The 20576-nt window shown below is 39.0% G+C and overlaps 1 protein-coding gene and 1 long non-coding RNA gene across 5 annotated transcripts in view; both read right to left on the bottom strand.

Annotated features, from left to right (window-relative positions):
- Positions 1–371: 371 nt before the first annotated feature.
- LOC143715577 (uncharacterized) lies at positions 372–979 on the bottom strand. Its single transcript, XR_013195817.1, has 3 exons — positions 869–979; positions 613–785; positions 372–437 (listed from the first exon to the last, which is right to left on the bottom strand). It is a non-coding gene; the product is annotated as an uncharacterized LOC143715577 (long non-coding RNA).
- A 1903-nt stretch (positions 980–2882) lies between these two features.
- Positions 2883–20576, bottom strand: part of ccdc150 (coiled-coil domain containing 150) — a 29988-nt gene continuing 12294 nt past the window's right edge. For 3 of the 4 annotated variants that reach the window (XM_077207711.1, XM_077207710.1, XM_077207713.1), the window contains 17 exons: positions 20393–20517; positions 19977–20154; positions 19049–19117; positions 18773–18865; positions 18615–18698; positions 18235–18333; positions 16249–16314; positions 16032–16156; positions 15422–15494; positions 15213–15337; positions 14296–14410; positions 14008–14166; positions 13816–13884; positions 13534–13665; positions 10704–10790; positions 10252–10389; positions 8688–9436 (listed from right to left, as the gene is read on the bottom strand). In XM_077207711.1, the coding sequence (XP_077063826.1) occupies positions 9299–9436; positions 10252–10389; positions 10704–10790; positions 13534–13665; positions 13816–13884; positions 14008–14166; positions 14296–14410; positions 15213–15337; positions 15422–15494; positions 16032–16156; positions 16249–16314; positions 18235–18333; positions 18615–18698; positions 18773–18865; positions 19049–19117; positions 19977–20154; positions 20393–20517 (1875 nt within the window). In that variant the 3' untranslated portion in view covers positions 8688–9298. Of the gene's footprint in view, positions 3924–8687; positions 9437–10251; positions 10390–10703; positions 10791–13533; positions 13666–13815; positions 13885–14007; positions 14167–14295; positions 14411–15212; positions 15338–15421; positions 15495–16031; positions 16157–16248; positions 16315–18234; positions 18334–18614; positions 18699–18772; positions 18866–19048; positions 19118–19976; positions 20155–20392; positions 20518–20576 lie in introns of those variants that run through there. The other variant, XM_077207712.1, reaches the window with a different exon arrangement.

Here is a 20576-nt window from a genome sequence, read left to right as displayed (position 1 = left end):
AGGGTCAGAATCGAGAATACCTTTGGCATTCTGAAGGCTCGATTTAATTGCCTGCGTGCCCGAGTGCATCAACAGAGAGAGCATCCCAGATAGTGGCTGCATGTGCAATACTCCACAATATAGCTGCTATAAGAAAAGAGCAAGTGCCACCATCTCCCCCCTGATGAAATCGACCCCATTGCGATGGACTTTCCGGCTGGCAGAGCACTCAGAGACGCAATAACAGCACAGTATTTCAGTTGATTTCTAATATAAAAAGAACAGTAAACAAACAAACTTGGGAGTCACAGTGTTTTGATTTTTCATGACTTCACATCTTCCGCTATTCCAACTCCTCAAGCTGTAGTTTCAGCTTCTTTTTTTTTTTTTTTGTAGTTTTATCTTATAGTCCAGCTCCAGAGTTCTTTGTATAGGGCTCTGATGGTGTCTGTTTCCACCTAAAGTAGTAATAGACTGGTCATAATTTTATTGTATACAGTTTTGCATTACCCTTTTTCTGTGGCCTTGGAAGCTGTGGTGAAGAGGGTTCATGTAGAGAATACAGTTGTGAGAAATCCTCAATAGACATTGAAAACTTCTTCATTAAAATTTGTTCTAACAAAGCACATTTACCTCTGCAGCTGTCTCTGAGCAAACTGATCTCCTCATCACAAGCTTCCCCCTATTAACCAAATAAGGCCATGCAATAAATACAATGGCAATACCATGTTTTCATGGTGTGCTTAACCTCTGTATGAGACTCTGTAGGTGTGTTACCTCCGACAAGGTAATTGAACTTCACCCAGCTGTAAAACACATTAAGTCATTATTGCTTGCATTTTAGAATTAAGTTTTAAAAAGGTTTACACATTTATGTACACATACGTACCCTGTATAAATGTAGCCTGTTTGGTGGAGCCAGCACCTGGATCTGAAGATGCACTTCCTTCGATGCCATCCATGATGGGTCGACCCTGGTTACTGGCCAGGGCTGACTCCTCTGCAAGTGTATTTTTATTATTTTATTAAATATATATTCAAGTACATGTAATATGTTGGTGTTATGAGTTTTCAATCTGTTTTTTCCTCCTTGTGAGCCTACTTTGGACGTACGCATCTACAAAATTTCTCCTGAGCTTTGGCTGCTGCAATGGTGTTGCTTTTTGTGGTTAAAATGGACTTAAATTCGTCATATTTCCTCATAATCATTTCTTGGTCTTTTACTGAGAAATAGACACACCTGCTTTTTCCACGTTGAATTGGCTGTGTGCAGCAAAGGTGTTGCCTTTATGTGCACGCACATGATAATTAATCATTGAATCAGGGTTTAAACCTGGGTTGAGAGAGAAAGGTGAACCAGCATCAGAAAACATATTAACCAAGTTTGGAATTGTTTGGTGTTGTCAACATGAAACTTACTCTGTAACCTTTTCTTCAATTCGTTTTGTGCAACAGTCCACTGGCCTGTGATTTGTCAAATGATCCCGAAGACCTTGATTAGCAGGTTCAGGTATGTTAGATTAGGGTTGGAGCTAAACTCTGCAGGACATTGGGTCCCCAGTAAAATGGTTGAAGACCTATGACCTTCCTCGAGGGCCAACGTCCAGCAAAGTTTAGCTCCAACCCCAATTAAACTCACCGGAACCAGCTAATCAAGGGCTGAATCCGAAATCTCCCCCTAAACCCTCAATCACTATAGAGAGCCTAAGAGTCCCTCCCCTCCGCTTCCGGCTCAAAAAAATTTGTATGGTAGTCAATGGCGAGAGACAACTTATCTTTTTATTCCGTCTGAACTGTGGCCTGAATTACACATATGATGTTTGTCAATTTAAAAGATAATTATGAAAGTAAAGAAAGTCACAGTTTGTCATAAAACAGAAGAGTAACATTTAGTTTTATGTGAAAATCGCTCAATGAACTACATCTCTCGTCTCGCAGTATGTACGTCACCAAGCTTGTGTGTGTGCAGTCTGGTACAAAACACACACAGGCATGACAGCGTACCATTACGATTATAACGTTAGACTATAGCAAAAATGACAGACGTTAGCTTCAGTAAAGTTTGCTTCATCCATTGAGAGAAAAGGTATGACGTCACACGCAGTTTGTAGTTTTGGGTTTGAAGTCTTTGTAATTACGTATTTTCACAGTGTTATACCTCAACAGTTTTACATCAAACTGCGACTTTCTTGACGTTAAAATGTATCTTTTAAATTGACAAACATCATATGTGTAATTCAGGGCACAATTCAAACGGGATCCAAATATTTGTTGTCTCTCGCCATTGACTACCATACAATATTTTTCCGAAATAAGGTCCCATGGTGGTCCACCAGAAGGGGAGGGACTTAGGCTCTCTATTCCCTACGTTAGTCCACTAATACAGTTCACTAGAAGGAGTGAATGAAAACTAGTTAGCGAATTCGGACAGCCGCTGAGCGTACATCGATTGTACACTCGTTATTGCAGTGCAATGTGGGATTGAAAGAGTGCACTCGATAACGTCCACCACTACAAATAGCTGTCCTCTCATATAATGCCTTATTTGATGGTATAGGCCGGGGGTGATTTTGGATTACTAAGGATTTTTGATTTTTGGACTGACTAAGCATACTAGAAACTTCCAAGCAGGTGTATTGAGGCAATTGGTAGCTAAACACTGCAGGACAGTGACCCTCCAGGACCGAGTTTAGACACCCCTGCCATACACCGTTCATCTCTTTGAAGGGATTACTAGGGCATGGGGTTTGAGCCCCCTAAAATGAAACACGGGATAATTCAGTGCCTCAGGCTGTAGCACTCTTGAGCAAAAACTTCATGAGAAGGATTTGAACTTGGAACTTCTCAAAAAGTGTAAAACATCACAACACGGACTCTTATTAAAAGCATTGAAGCAGTCAGTGTGTCTTTTAACCTCTTTATTAATACTTTAACTGCGGTTACATCATTAAAAGTTTTAAGGCACATTCTTAGATCCAAGTCCTGCATATTTTAAAATAATATATGCAGGAATACATTTTAAAATAAAAGTATGTTTGCCGCTGGGATTGTATATCACAGATGTGTCATAAAAACATGCACTCGATGGTGCATTTGCTCGCACACACACATGGTTTAACCAAAACACATCAGCAACTGACTATTAAAAGAGGCATTCGGTAATAAGCATTCAGAAGTATAAACATTCATTTCTGTCATTGGTTTCATGTGACATCCATCAAAGTTAATTTGTGACACGTCCACAGGATCTCTCTCTCTGTGTGTGTGTGTGTGTGTGTGTGTGTGTGTGTGTGTGTGTGTGTGTGTATACGCGTGCATGCTACAGATGTGCAATTCTAGTCACTTCTCATTTGTACTGACTTGTAACTCTGAGCACAGAGGCATCAGATCTGACCCTGTTCCTGGGTCAGTCCGAGTCTGCTGCGTCTCAGGTGCTTTGGCATGACACTGGAACCCTGTAAATGCATTTGGAGCCAACGTGGCCCCCACAGACACGACTGCTGGTGGCTGGGAGAGGCGCTCTTGCTGGAAGCCAAAACGGAAGACTCCATTAATACACTCTAAACATGGCACTGAAAACCTCTCCTTTATCAATCCATTCATCCTTATGATTGTGTCCAATTCATGGCATTGGAAAAGAACAAGGGAAAACGAAAGAGACAAGACAAGGACGGGGGGATTTGGCTATTTGGAGTCTTTTTACTCGATGGCTCCGGGTCTGGTCGCCACGTAGACGAAGAGGACGATGAGCAGCACGAGCACGACGAGCGTTGGCAGAACGATGGTCGTCACCTGCTCCCTGGCCTCATGCATGGCCTGCTTGCGCTCCTTTTTGTCTTTCCACGACTCCTTCTTCGGCTTGCCCTTCAACTGCCGCATGGCTCAGCGCGTATCCACACAGCGGGTTACCGGCGATCCCAGATGAAAACCCAAAAGATGCCCTCCTGTGAAAACATGTACAATAGGCTTTATGTCAAACGTCACATGAATCTCATTGCATCCGCTTGTCAGAGAAACCGTTAATGGTCGTCAGTTTAGGCATGTGTAAACACGGCAATCGCACCGAGAAAAATCGCTCCCGGATATCCCAAAGTTCCCAAATGAGGCGGTTCGGTTGAGGTCAAAAAAGCAACATGATCCAATGGACCAACGAACCAAGCGGTATCATAATTCACAACGGGAAATGTATTATAAAAATCAGCAGTGTCTGATTCTGTGCGTGAGCACATTAGTTATCGCAGTTGAAAACCAAACCATCTTAAAGGTATGGTCGGAAAGAAGCTAGCAATAGCTAGCTAGCTTTTAAAGCATGAGATCCCACCCTCACTTCAGAGCGTCTCCTAAGCTACGCCTCCCTTAAAACACATGAACGCGCAGGTAAAGCAAAGCCAGAGCAGATAAGCGTCATAAGAATAATAATGAATAGAGCTGCAGTTGTACCAAAGACTATAGAATAACACAATATTCACGTCACTAATATTGTTTTGAATGGGGAAAAGTGCAATGCGCAATATGGCGGAATAAGTCCCGCCTTCTAAATAAGAGCCAATCGCCGGTTGGTAAAGTCATCGCGTCACTGCAGCTGCAGTTTGTGGCACTCAGTGGCTGACGTCTGTCTACAACTCTGCATAGCACTACAGAACGTGGTGATGACGTGTGATGTCTGCGTGGAGGTATGGAAATACATATGTTACCGGCAGGTAGCACACTGTTATCATTGAATTTGGACCGAATGCAATGATTGGACGAAAAATTTTTTGGCCCTGAGACTTCCACAGAAGATATATGTACATTTTAATATTTAGACCACTTCTATAATTGGTTGCTATCAAGATGTGAAGAGTTTCAACCAGTATAACAAAAAGTGTTAATGAAAGAAATTGCCTACTCTACCTTTAAAATGTTGTTTAATTGCTCTTCTCCATGCATTGCAAGAATGCTGTCCTGACAAAGCCTTGATTCCCGCTCTAACTGCATTAGAAGTGTTTGCGTGTAGCCGCAGCAATAAATAAAGCCACAATAATAAAGTGAACTTGTTAATCCATCTTGGAACATCCAGGAACGTAAATAGTTGAAATCTGACCAATAAGGGGACATTTTTACTCACTTGCATAATCAAATTATGGAACACTTTCAAACGTTGCTGTGTGAAAGCGATCTGAACCAAGAAGAAAATGACACATTAAATCCCTGTTTCGGAACAAAGCAATCAATTCACAGGTCTGAAAATGCCCTTAATAGTCAAATGTTAGTAAGAATAATAAAACAAACAACTTTTAGATATCAATCTGCCTATGTGATGGACATCTGTTATGCTCATCTTTGCTCATTCATACGAAGGTATATAGAGTAAAATAGCTCTATTTAACGAAGCACATACAAAAGACCTGAACCGGAAGCAATGCAACTGTTAAATAAATTATTTTTTTCTAGTAAAATACACGAATAACCCTTTGTAAAATTGTAGCAATGTAGTTTTAAAACATTTGATGGCTTTTACTTAAATATAGCTAAAAAATAACAACAACAAATATTTTAGGGTGAACTCAACAATAAGGTGTCATTAGTTAACACTGAACAATACTTCTACAGCATTTCATAGTATTAGTCCATGTTAATGTTGATTTCATTCATTGGTGGGAGTTGACTAAAAATCTGATGCACAGTAAGTTGATATGTTTTGATAAAATATTGCGAAGATTTCTTATAATAATGTATCATGGTGAACTGTGCACAATAAAAAAACTATGACTATACTATCAATAAGTAATAATATTATTATTAATAACAATTTTGAGAATTTTTAAAATCTTTAAAGTTGTTTTTGTTAAATTATTCTGCAGTGAGAATTTAATTTTGTAGTATGTCAAATGAGTGAATGCATGACAATTATTTAAAAAAACTTGAAAAATGCTTAATATGGAGTATAGCATATCACACTTAATACACTGCTGTCTATAAAAAAAATAATACATTATTAATAAACGCACCATTGGTGCTCAGGTCCTAAATATTGCTCCATATCTGTGGCTTCACACCTTTAGTAAGTTTTTTCACCAGTAGTCATGGAAACTGAGCAAAGGCCAGGACTAAGAAATCTGAATGTGAAAATGCAGTAGTGCGCACACACACACACAGAACCGCAGCCACAATTCCCACCCAGGCAAACAGGAACTGGGTGTTGTATCCTGAATCTTAAGATTGTGTGATTTTGTGCACATGTTTCATGTGTGTCATAATGAACTACACACTTGAATAAAACCACATATTCAATTAAATAGAACATTTTCATAAATCAACACACAAGCCGATTTTCATAGTATTTGCAGACCACTTCAGGTGAATTAGGGTAATCTGGGACATGAAGCTCTGATGTGTAACTTTACAAGCAGTCGACAGGTTTTTCAGTGACTGATGTTGATACTTCTATATAATATAAATGCTGATATATTCAATTTAATTAGTGCAAATGACATGTAAACTGATATGAAGAATTGTTCAAATCTACTGACAAAACCATTGGCAGATTCTGGAACTGAAACAGGGTTTCATTTGTGATTCATGGATAAGGATTTTAAATCTAAGGACTTTGAATATGACTGATGAATCAATCAGGCCAATTTGTTGGGAGTGATTCATTGAAATGAACCAATTTGAAAAAAAGTGTATATTCAATTATTCAGAAAATGTTCATGACTTTAAAGCCTTTATTAATAGCGGCAAAATTATGTAATATACCTGCCCATCAATAAACAATCGCTATATTTGATCTGGGTTGTCATCTCATAATTTGTTGGTGGACAACCAGTACATAATGTCCTAGATTACCTTGAAGGGATTGTCATGTTCACCCAAAAATTTCACCCTCATGTCATTCCAAACCCATAAGACTTGAAATCTGAGAGCTTTCTGTCCCTCCATTGACAGTCTACGCAACTACCACTTTCAAGGCCCAGAAAGCAAGTAAAGACATCATTTAAGTAATCCATGTGACTCCAAAGGTTTAATCTCAACTTTATGAAGTGCTATGAATGCTTTGTTTTCACAGAAAAACATAGTTTACACTTTATTTACAAAATATTAATCTCCGACGGACATTCACGTAACATCTCTCGTGTCAAAACTACATGAATGCGTCTTGGTGCTCTCGTGAAAGCAAGCTGGAGATAATTTTTTGCAAATAAAGTGGTGAATTATGTTTTTTTCTGCGAAAACAAAGCATTCATGTCACTTCATAAAATTGAGATTAAACCACTGGAGTCACAAGGATTACTTTAATGAAGTATTTACCATTTTCAAGCCTCAGAAAGCTTGCGTAGACTGTCAATGGAGGGACAGAAAGCACCCCGATTTCATCAAAAATATCTTTATTTTTGTTACGAAGATGAATGGAAGTCTTACGGGTTTCGAATGACATGGAGGTGAGTAATTTATAATGACATAATTTTTGGCTGAACAAACCCTATAACTCACTTTATAACACACATACACAACATCCCAAACCCACCAAGCACAATACAGCATTACATGAACACGACATGCGCCATACTGTGAATAAATGCTGTTGCAAGTCACATTATAAATCAGCACTACAGGTGGTGTAGGCTATGTGACATCTTGTGATGAACTTTTCTGAATATAAAAACTAAAAAGTTACAATTCTCAGTATCACAAAACACATGAAAGTTGGCCGTGAGAAAAGCTAAGGCGTCCCGGTCAAGCTCACAGACCAGGCTGCTATTGAACATACTAGAAAACTACTGCATTGACAGCGTGAGCCGCATAGTTTCTCTTCTGCGCCGAAGTTGCTTGTCAGTGTTTACAATGAAACGAGTTGCTACAGACAACAAATCAACGACCTGTTGCATGCAAATGACTCGAAAAGTATCCGATCCCACTTCACACACATGGATCGCCCTGTTGCTTGTGCTCGCGCTTTAAAAATGCACTAAATGTGGACTGCGTCTCGTGCACTCGCGCCGCGCGCGTGGGGACACTTCCACGCACTTTTCGCTTACCGCCACAGTGTGTGTTCCGCTACACCCGCGCGCACCGCCCGGAGGTGTTTCGTACAATGTGTTTGAGTGTTCCGCAGTCGTTGTCACGGTTCCCGGAGGTTTCGAGTGAGTGAGCGGGGGCTCGACCGAGATTACGTGGCAGAGCTGGAGTCTCGCGCGCAGGAGGAGGAGCACGCACGCGCGCGCTCTCCTTCTGCGGGGGCACGAGAGACGGGAAAGAGGTTGAAAGAAAAAAGAAAACATCTGTAGTGACAGTGGCTCCTCGCTGCCGACAGGGGGAAACACGGAGACGATCAACAGATCAGAATACTCAATGGCCCAAAAAGGGCTGTCAACTTATTTTTTTTAATAAACATAAAACGCCCCCACTACTTTACTTGCATCAATACAATTTGATTCTTGAGAAATCACACCTAGGCTATCTCTATAACTATGGAAGCTTGTTTCCACCACTGAATAAAAAGTAGAAAATGTAATTGCAACATTTTATCTATTTAATTGGACTTTGCTCTAAATTTTCACGCAGCCCACATATTTTTTAGCCAATCAGAGTAAGTATGCTCTTTTGCCTTTTAAGTGTGCTGGTTGGCTGACATATAAGTGTTGGGCGGGGTTTAAAAAAGGCCAGTGGTTGTACAGATTGGAGCTGTTCAGTTTGTGCTATATACAGTATATATATATACACACACACACGTATATAATAATTTTATTACAGTATTGTCTTTTCAAATTCAAACAGCTTTACTGACATTACAAAAAGTGATATAGCAATAAAAACTATTAAATAAATATAACACCTAAATATACACATATACAAAACAGGTTGCCCCTTTCTAACAGCAAGACTTCATTTACACTTGTAGTTATTTTTGCTCTTTCTGGGGTTTCTGGGGTCTCACTTTTCAGGTGTAGGAGTTTGACCTTGTATTATTGTGATGGAACAACACTGTTGCGGGCTGCAGGGAAATAACATGTTTAACATGAGTCATTTGTGAGCAGTTAGGTAATTTGTGGTCATTTATTTTATGAGCAGCATGACTATCTTTTGCTGGTTGTCACAACTCTCAGTCTTTCTACATCCATCCACACATACTGTTTTTTTGCTAGTGCACTTTTTGTTCAAGTAATGACAAAATAATTAATATACGTTTCAATGGATTTGTTAAACATGCTTGATATTTCCCAGAATATACAAACACAGCTACTGTAGATATTTCATTTCAAGCAGATCACATACTGAAGCCTTTCTCCTTGATCTATGAGTTGTTGATGCACTTCTCCATGAGCCCTGGAGGCTGTTATCAGCTGGTCAGTGTGCGTACGCGTCTTGTGTGTTTGTAACTGCTGCCGGCGATGCTTCCCAGCTCCTTCTTCATCTCCCAGCGCTGTAATGCTGAGGCCCAGGGCTCCAGTTTAGGGTCATAAAAGCAAATGTGGGTCTAATAACAAAGTACAACCTTCAGGTCAGGAATAAAACAGACAAACCTGGCAATTGAGATAAAATAATCTCCCTCAGGACCAGAGACGAGGTCGGGACCAAATTGTGAGATATAAATGTACACACACGTACACTTAAATATATGTTAAATATATATGAATTAAATGTATATTTGATTTACACTACTGTTCAAAAGTTTTCAGTCAGTCAATTTTTTGAAAACATTTTCTCCAAGGCTGCATTTATGTGATAAAAAAGACAGTAAAAAAACTAATATTGTAAAATATATTTACAATTTAAGGTAACTAATTAATTTTTATTTTAAATTATTTCAAATATGTAATTTATTCCCGTGATCAGAGCTGATTTTTCAGCATCATTACTCCAGTCTTCAGTGTCACATGATCCTTCAGAAATCATTCTAATATGATGATTTAAAACATTTCTGATTATTATCAATGTTGAAAACAGTTTTGTAATAGTTTTGTGGAAAGTGTGATAAATCTTTTCAGGATTCTTTGATAAATAGAAAGTTAAAAAGAACAGCATTTATTTAAAATATAAATATTTTTAACACGCGTATGATCGATTCAATGCATCCTTGCTGAATAAAAGTTAATCCATGCATACAAATGTAGTAAAATGTATCATCAAAATAATAATTTCATTTTTAAAGACATTTTTAAATGCAATTTTATTTGAACTGTTGGATGCAACTGGACAGTTAATCACACATGGATCACTAGGACCCTCATAAATGGATTTTCAACTAATATATTATAGTTTATCTTATTTCACATGCGTCTCATTTGCTACCTGATCAGGAGGGGACAGTGTGCCGTCTTTCCCCGTCCTCCATAAGCTTTCTCCGAGTTTCTGTGGCTCATCCTCACAGTTAAAGCTCTCTGATCTCGAGCGGAGCCCTCTGTGGTCCTGAACCATGTTCTCTGTGATCTGAGGAACACAGAAGCGGGATAGAAACAGAGCAATCAAATCAAAGGCAGAAGAAATGTCCATCCTCTGGAGAGCTTGCATGATTTCAACACTGGCTGTGATCAGAGGAGGAGGCGGAAATCTAAATTCAGACATGGTCTTGAGCATCAATTTCAGGACTTTGGAAAAAGGGATAGATGATCATTACTGGAAACACCACAGCATGCAGATTCAGTTAGTTTACTTTCCTCAAAAAGGTAAAATTCGGTCATTATATGTCCCTATTATTATTATTATTGCTGATGGACAAATGGATGGAAATGGGGTTGGTTTACCTGCTGTGACTCCTGACAAACTTCCCGGAGTCTCAGTTCTGCCTCATCCCTCTCGTCCCGGAGCCGTTTCAAACTCTCTTCCAGGTGCTGTACACAAACACATTAACAGCACCATTCAGGACACAAAACCCCTGATCTCTTATTTACATACTGGCATTTCTCCAGCACTTTTTTGGTCTTGCAGTATTGATGCCCCGAAGAGAGTAACAGACAGGAAGAAGAAGGGAACAGTAGCTTGCTGAGACTGCACAGAGGAAGGAAGAACAGAGACATGGAGAGAGAATCACAAGGCAAACAGAAAACGATAAAAAAAGATGAAAGAAGAAAGGAGTATTTATGGCTCCTGATCCTCCAAGTTAACACGTGAAGTAATATCACATGGACTGAGAGCACAATTTGAGACAGTACCACATGCTTAAATGCCCCGGTATAATTAAAGTCCCCCTGTAGTCAATCATTTTATACCTTAAAACTCGCCTTTGATCACCAAAATGACATATTTAGACGTTTTTTCCTGTGAATTTTTCCCCCGTCATGCCTTAAAATAGCTTAAATGTGACTCTACTCCCTTGCCTCATTTAGTATACGCGGTTTTATGAATATGCAAATGAGTCCCGCCTCCACTCACTCACACCAGCTCAGAGATCCACTCGTTGACGATCACATGTTGACCTAATTGGTTACGAGCTGTGTTGTGCCTGAACGCGTTCATTGAACGATAGTTCATGAACTCGTTCATATTTTGAGCGAACGTGAACTGAACGTAGCTACTGTATTACTGCCTTATGAACGTTACTGTGAACTCGTTCATTCTGGTGTCTGTGAACTAGGGCTGTCACTTTTGTGAAAAAATCCTGTTCGATTTTTGAGACATATGTGTTCATTGAATCGATTGTAAAATCGATTTTTCCATGTCTAAAGACGTTTCCATTTTCAACACCGAATATTGGCAAATCCACGGACAACTAACAGGCATTAGGACGAACGTAAAGAGGGCGCTTGAGACGCGCACAAGTCAGCAATATTTCTGATGATTTATTGGCGTGAAGTTTTTTGCACAATGACAAACAGGAGTGCAACATTCAAGGATTGAAATTAACACCCGCAAAATTCGGATAAAAATGAACTTTGCCGGGTAACGCTGTCATATCACGAGCCAATTTGGCGTGTTTTTATGTTTACTCACTTTGCTGGTGAAGTTCGTGTAAGCCAAATCTGCGTGGATTTAGCGCAAATACGCAACTCGTGAGTCCTCATGATATATCATACAGCGTATTGCGCAGAATCTGCGCATTTCTGGCTTGCTTGAACACACACGTCACTAAGCAACACATAACGGCGCGCTTGTTCACCTGCACTGAAGTAATAGCGAATATTAAAAAGCATTTGGTTAACAGAAAAGACATTGTTATTTTCCAACATCCTACATGTTCTGTGTACTGTATTGATCTGTCTACCTAAAACACATTTTTGGTTAAAAAAAAAAAAAGGCAGTTAAAATCGATTCCCTATTTTCGTTTTCGAAACTTGTGTTGGTTGGTCCAATCGATTGTGCAATCGATTTTCGAACGTAAAGTGACAGCCCTACTGTGAACGCATGCTCTCTCAGTTTAACTTCGTTCAATAGGGTGCCAGAGTCTTTCTAGAGTCTTTCCGGGGAAAATCCGGATAAAACACACCGTAAACAGCCTTAATATGTAACGTAAAAAACACCCAATCTGGCAACACCAGCCACCAGCGTCGCACCGCCGCATGCGTCATCAAAACAAGAACCAGCATGGAGGCGACCGCAGCAAGGAGGCATCTTATGATAGTATAAAAGAGTTTTTATGACAAGGTCGGTGAGGATGGAACAAATATTACATTTCAGTGCAATGCTAATGTAAAACCTGGTTGAATAAGGATTCAAAATTTGATATGAAGATGAAACCTGACACATAGTTGCAGTGTTAAAACTGATAAAATTGCTGTCTGTGGTTCTGTATGGGCTGTGTCAATCATTTGGAAAATAATAGATTGCAGCAACATATGGAAAAAAACTATGAACTATGAACTGAACTAGTTCATTTTAAAATGTGTGAACTGAACTTTGAACTAGTTCATGTAGAAAGTGAACTTTCCCAACACTGGTTACGATGTAGTTTGTGACGTCAGAAACACCAGCGATTTCAAACCTTGTTTTTGAGATTGTCTTTGGTTCACTGCAGTTTTAAGGAGAAAATACTCAGCAATGGTGTTGAATTTATGAATTTACACATGGTTTGTCTTAAAGCACATTAAAAACACCAAATAGACGTATAAACAACATTAAAAACTTGATTTTCACCACAAGCGATATCAAAGAACGAACTGGTGTGACGTAATTCTGAACAAAATCAGGCCCAAACAAAGTTAATTTTGTGTTCGTTTCGGGAGTTTGAAAGCTTCCCAAAAGCGAACTTCCTGGAAAAGTTTGCTCTGGCTGGTAAACACCCCTGAACTACCATTGGTCAGTGGTGATGATGTAATATGTAGGTGTGCACGGAGGCTCCACCTTCTTTGACGTGGAAATCTTCTCCGGTTCATTTCTTCTGTTCAGTCCCTCGTGGTCCCTGTTTTTTACACCGCTGTCATTTATGCTGTTGTTTATTTTGTTATTGAGAAGAAAATGTGCAGCACATATTTACATATTCATCTAAACGTCACTCTCAGCAGCGTGGACAGCATCTGGATGTTCGCTAACAGTATATCGCTGCTCACGTATTACAAACTACTTTTTACCCCAAAGCGAAGAGCGAAAAAGAACGTCGTGAGGAAATGGGGGCCGTGAGGTGAAAAAGAGAGTGCTGACCGGACATTGCTCCTGTAGGGTGTGATTGAGATCTCTTTCGGCCTGTAGCGCCCCCTGCTGTGTGGAGGACAGACACTGCAGCTCAGACTGGAGAGAAACCATCTCAGAGCGCATCTGCAGCAGACACTGAGACTGAAACACACACATGACACACTGTGAGATGACATCTTTAGTAAAGAGGGGTTAGGGGGAAAAAAGTATGCATTTTGGCCGTTCATTTACACAACAAGGGGGTTTTGGGGGCCAGAAAATGCAAACTTTTGAAACCATTTGGATGCACACCTGCTTATAACTCCTCCTCTTATATTCATCCTTAGCTTCTTCAAGACTTTCAATTTCTGCTTCCAAATCCTGTTGGGAGAAGCAAGACGATGCAATAGACTGTGTTTATACATGTTCTGGGGTGTTTGTATTACAGTGAGAGGGCTTGTATCCTGCACAGATATGAGGTAAACCATGGGTAAAGTGACACACCTTGATTTTCAGAGAGTGGTTCAGAGCTGTTCTGTTGTCCAGAGACTGACTCAACTGAGACACCAGCTTCTCCAGCTCAGACACCTTCTCTTGTAGCATCTGATTGGCTTGTGAGAGGTCACCTGACTTTGCTGATGCATCATTTAGTGCCTTCTTCAGCTATATAGAAAACAGGAGTCAGTCAGAGTCATTCTTATTTGTAAAGTAGGTAGTTAAAAGTGCTATACATTGAAAACTACATCACAAGACAACTAATTTACATGAAAATAAAAACATATTTAATATTACCCTCTGTGCTGACTTCCTCCTAGAGTCTTTTTCTCTGTTGAGCCGGTTCTTGAGGGAATCTACACATTCCGTCAATCGACGAATCTCTGCCCTTGTCTCTTTAAGCTCCGCCTCCCTGATGATGCAGTCATGTATAATTTGAACTCAAGAAAACACGAAGGAAAAAACCAACGGAGTCCCTTTGATTTGAACATAGCTAGATCCTGGTTAATGCATAAATAACCAAACACAAATGGATAATCCATGCAAAAATGTAAGGATGCAGGATAAATCTGCACTATATCAGTTATCGACCAATATTAGAGATTTTTACATTTTAATTAGTTGATATTGCCTCTATATGAGTCAGTATTAGATATTTAATTGTGCATACTCTTTTACTCTTTTTTTACAAATATTATATTGAATATTACATTGATATGATGTTATATTGAATTTTACATATTTATATTGAATGAACAACCATTTAAAGTTAATCTTTAAAACACTAATAATTTAATATCATTAAGTGTATCTTAAACTAATTATTTTATTATCCATTTTTCATACTGTACTTCATAATGTTGTGATGCCTAAATTTGTAGCAATCTTGTTTTTAATCTTTATTTTTTATTTAGATAAAACAATTCAGAACTTTATTATTGGCCATTACATGAAAATAATTAACTGCTTATCAGTAACGGCCAGAATTTTTATTTCGTTGCATCTCTAAATACAGTATAACACACATCCTAATATGAAGTGAAATTAATAAGTCATCCTCATTTATATATAGCGCTTTTAACAATGTAGATTGTTATCTACATTGATAAGTAGACCAAAAAATGATGAATAAGTAACCAAAATGAACAATGTAGAATCGAGTTTGTGGTTTTAAATGACAAGCAGTACTGCTGATAAAACATATATTCCCTCACCTTTCGCTGAGGGCGTTTAGTTTCTCCTCTGTGTTTTGGTTGTCCCGTAAGGCCTGCTCTAAACTTTGAGCAAGAGTCCTGTTGTCCAGCTGAGCTTCATCAAGTGCTTTTTGAAAAGACTCCCCCTTCAATGTGAGCGTGAAAACATTTAAACGCCTTGATCGCATCTCTTGTTTATTGGGTCATCAGTGTGTTTGTGTGCGTTATACCTTCTCATTATTGGTTGCGTTGTGATTCTCTACTTCAGCTTCAAGCCTCTGAATCTCTTTTAAAGCCTGCAGTCTGACACACACACACACACACACACACACACACACACACACACACACACACACACACACACACACACACACACACACACACACACACACACACACACACACACACAATGCTGATTACCAAAGACAAACACTGACTTAGTAAAAACAAACAACAAATATTTACAGTAATGCACTTATAATTGAAGTCAATGCAGCAAGACATTCCCCAGAAATGAATAAATGTTAAAGCACTTTATTAATAGTTCTATACAAAAATGTGTTATTTGAGCTGTAAAGTTCAAAAACTGAAAACTTTTGTGATACTGTATCCATGCCACACGGCTGCCATGATTGGCTAGCACAGCATAAAAAATTATCCCTTTCCTTTAATCATACGTGTCACACACACAATCTTATAGTCACACACACACAGACAGACACACACACACACACACACACACACACACACACACACACACACACACACACACACACACACACACACACACACACACACACACACACACACACACACACACACACACACACACACACACACCTTTGTCTCCTGAGTATGTGTAGCTCCTGTGCTCTTTCTCTCAGCTCTGCATGCAGTGTTTGGGTGTTCTGCTGCAGACGAGCATGAGACGACAGGACGTTCTCCAGAGTCTGCACTATTTCATTCTGTTACACACAAAAACACACACACGGTCATCAAAATGTGATCTTTTAATGCAATTCATTGCTTTCAATTTTCATTCTTTTGAAAGACTCACCGTGTCTCTGTGCTGTTGCTGTAGTGCACCGAGTTGCTCTTTCAGTGTCTGATTTTCTTTCTGCATCTGAGAACGAGAGCGTTAAATTCAGCTGTCCACTTTATAATTTTAGCTATAATTTTGTTTTATATCACCATTTTATTTTTATTTGCTCCATCATTCAATAACAGCCTCTACAAAGCCCCATTTCATTGTGACACATGCATAAAACAATCAGCACTGAAACGTCCTGCTTTTATTACTTTATTGTGACTCGGCAAGCCAAGATTATGAACACAGAATGGATGTTGTTAAATGTGGGCCGTCATGTATATATATATATATGTATATGTATATATATATATATATATATATATATATACACACACTCACCTAAAGGATTATTAGGAACACCTGTTCAATTTCTCATTAATGCAATTATCTAATCAATCAATCACATGGCAGTTGCTTCAATGCATTTAGGGGTGTGGTCCTGGTCAAGACAATCTCATGAACTCCAAACTGAATGTCAGAATGGGAAAGAAAGGGGATTTAAGCAATTTTGAGCGTGGGATGGTTGTTGGTGCCAGGCGGGCTGGTCTGAGTATTTCACAATCTGCTCAGTTACTGGGATTTTCACGCACAACCATTTCTAGGGTTTACAAAGAATGATGTGAAAAGGGAAAAACATCCAGTATGCGGCAGTCCTGTGGGCGAAAATGCCTTGTTGATGCTAGAGGTCAGAGGAGAATGGGCCGACTGATTCAAGCTGATAGAAGAGCAACTTTGACTGAAATAACCACTCGTTACAACCGAGGTATACAGCAAAGCATTTGTGAAGCCACAACACGCACAACCTTGAGGCGGATGGGCTACAACAGCAGAATACCCCACCGGGTACCACTCATCTCCACTACAAATAGGAAAAAGAGGCTACAATTTGCAAGAGCTCACCAAAATTGGACAGTTGAAGACTGGAAAAATGTTGCCTGGTCTAATGAGTCTCGATTTCTGTTGAGACATTCAGATGAGAACATGGATCCATCATGCCTTGTTACCACTGTGCATGCTGGTGGTGGTGGTGTAATGGTGTGGGGGATGTTTTCTTGGCACACTTTAGGCCCCTTAGTGCCAATTGGGCATCGTTTAAATGCCACGGCCTACCTGAGCATTGTTTCTGACCATGTCCATCCCTTTATGGCCACCATGTACCCATCCTCTGATGGCTACTTCCAGCAGGATCATGCACCATGTCTGCATCCCACAAATCTCCATCAACTGCAAGATGCTATCCTATCAATATGGGCCAACATTTCTAAAGAATGCTTTCAGCACCGTGTTGAATCAATGCCACGTAGAATTAAGGCAGTTCTGAAGGCGAAAGGGGGTCAAACACAGTATTAGTATGGTGTTCCTAATAATCCTTTAGGTGAGTGTTCAGTATATTAGGAAACTTATAATAGAGATATATACATCACATAATTACATGTAATTCCTACTTTCGGTTTTATGTGTTTTATATTGATGGTATCGTCTAACTGTGTTTTGTCTTATGTTCTGCTTTAAAAAAAAATGTTGTCATATGATAATGTTTTCTTTTCTGATGTCAGGAATCTAGCGGTCACATTCTAGTGATTTTCAAATGAGGCAAGTTTGCTGCTTAGATAATATTTATAAATATTAGTCTTTTTGGATGAGGATGAAGTACAGTATATGAGCCTTTTATTAATTGAGCAGTCTGAGAGTTTTAATTAGCAAATCTATTTGTTCTTCGTCTCAGAAGTAGCGCGAGCGTTTGGACTACGTCACAAATAGACCTGGGCTTTGTTGTATCACGTCGCACCGTATCCAGTGTAGACAGCATCACTGATTATAAAGGGTTTGATCTGCTTTTGTGGCTTTTTGTTGTTGCGGCTCGCGTCTGGTGTAAACACGGTGTCACACACCTGAGCGACTGAGGTTGTGAAACAGCAGTGGTTTGTTAGACAGACGAGTGTTTGTGTTTACCTGTGTGTAACTGTACTGCAGTTTAGTGTTAGTCTGACAGTGTTCGGTACAGTCTGCTTTCAATGTCTTCAGTTCAGCGGCCATCTGCTGCACTCGTGCCTGTGTACGCACACACACACACACACACACACAATTAGAAGCCTGGTGCGTGTTTCTGCTATATAATGTGCTATATAAATCTGCTATATTCATCATACGATTGTTTGAGCATTATTGTGTCACACTGTGCAAAATGTGTGCAATAAATCCATATACATATGAATGTGTGTGTGTGTGTGAGTGTGTGTGTGAGTGTGTGTGTGTGTGTGTTTGTGTGTGTGTGTGTGTGTGTGTGTGTGTGTGTGTGTGTGTGTGTGTGTGTGTGTTTGTGTGTGACAGACCTGCAACTTGCCCTTCTCGTAGGCCAGTTTGTTCTTGCTGTCTGTCAAGTCCCACAGCATCTGTTCTACCTGACGATGAGTTACCTGGGAGAGAAAGTGTGTTACAAGCACATTTTCTTTTGACGTGCATCTGACTCTGTGATCTTTTGATCTCAAACCTGCTGATGCTCCACGACTGCCAGGCTCTCCATCAGCTCCTCGTTCTCCTCCTTCTGTTTCTGCAGTGCTGAGTTCACTGTGGTCAGCTCCACCTGTCCATCACAAGAGAGAAGATGATGTTTATGGTAATAGCTGGTGCAATATTACCCTGATCTGTAGAATAGGTGAAATGAGCTCTATTTTTGCATCAAGCAAACAAAGAGTAAAAAAAAAAGTTGATCTCCTGAATGAGATAAAGAAATACTGGAAGTGACCTCACATTTGGTCAGCAGTACCTTGATCTCTGACAGCTGTTTTTCTAGAATGTTCTTCTCATTTTTCAGCAAAAAGATTGCAGAGTTCATCTGAGATTTGGAAATTAAGAGTTCATTAAAGCAACGGGCCACAAGTGGTTGTGCGGTACAGTTTTTTCAAAGGTTAAGGGCTGTTGTTAGCAGGCATAATGTGAAAAAAAAACAGAATCATAATGGAGATAATGCACATCCACATTGGTTTATTGCAGATTTTGAATAATTAAAAGTGTTAATAATAATAATAATTATTATTATTTGTATATACAAATTACATAATGTATTATGATTATTATAATGATTAACTATTAAACATGATTTACTACTTTGATGATCGAAATAATAATAATCTTAAAATAATGATAAATTACTAATGTGTATATATATATATATATATATATTTTATCAAGTATAATTAATAAAAAAATATTATTATTAATATTATTTTTTGTTGTTGTCATAGTTTTTATTAATATAATTAATAATAATAAAACTCTTTTATTTAATACAATTAATAACAATATTACTAAAATTAATACAATATTAATAACAATATATTAGTACTAATACCACCACCACTGATAGTATTAATAGTAATAAGAATAAATAATAGTAATAAGAATTAATACAATATTAATAACAATATATACTAGTACTACTAATACCACCACCACCACCACCAATAATAATATAAATAATGATAATTGTGATATTTATGACAATAATAACAATCATAATAATAATTATTATTATTATTGTTGTTGTTTTTATAGCTTCAAATGTACCTCATCCAATTATAATTTAGTGCCAGAACTATCAGTTTAATTCATACCCATTTAAACATCAGTGCTTGTGTCCTTTCCTTTTAGCTTGAGAAATGACACCAACAAAAAATAACAACCATTCAACTCACTTCACTCTTCATGTGATCCCTCTCTTCTCTCAGGGTCTCTCCATCTCTCCCAGCACAACTAAGCTCCCCCTGAAGCCTCTGAATGGTCCGTTCCAACATCTGCTGATGACTGACAGCTGTCACCTGGGAAACGGTGGAACTCTGCTGCAGCTCGGAATGATCCATCTTCAGTGCCTCCCTTGTAGACAAAATAAAAGAGCTTATTTCCAGTCATATTTTTGTAGTTTTGTTCATGGTTTTCAAAGATGATGGCATTTCATGCAACACGTTGCCATCTGCCTAATCTGACTGAATTAAAGATTCAGCCAAATTCTTACAGCCAAAATATGGTAGCGTTTGCTAGGATACAGCTTTTGACGTCAACAACAAAATATGCCTTTGCTTTTGCCATAGTAGTGAATGTGTGTGTAACTCACAGTTCTTTCTGCAGGACGAGTTTCTCTGATATCGTGCCCTGTAGTTCAGCCTGGATGTTCCTCCTGGCTGTGTCTAAAAGCAGATCCTGCTCCTTGAGGTGTTTAGACACACGATCTCGCTCCGCCTGAACAAACAGTGTGTGAGAGAAATATAATCTCGATCAGCAAACTTTTGTTCAGTATT

Source organism: Siphateles boraxobius, unplaced genomic scaffold, assembly GCF_051911475.1.
Source record: "Siphateles boraxobius isolate OS27281-9 unplaced genomic scaffold, OSU_SipBor_1 6, whole genome shotgun sequence".
NCBI lineage: Eukaryota > Metazoa > Chordata > Actinopteri > Cypriniformes > Leuciscidae > Siphateles > Siphateles boraxobius.
The sequence above is the reverse complement of the archived record's forward strand: the minus strand, read 5'-3'. Positions and strand labels throughout refer to the sequence as shown.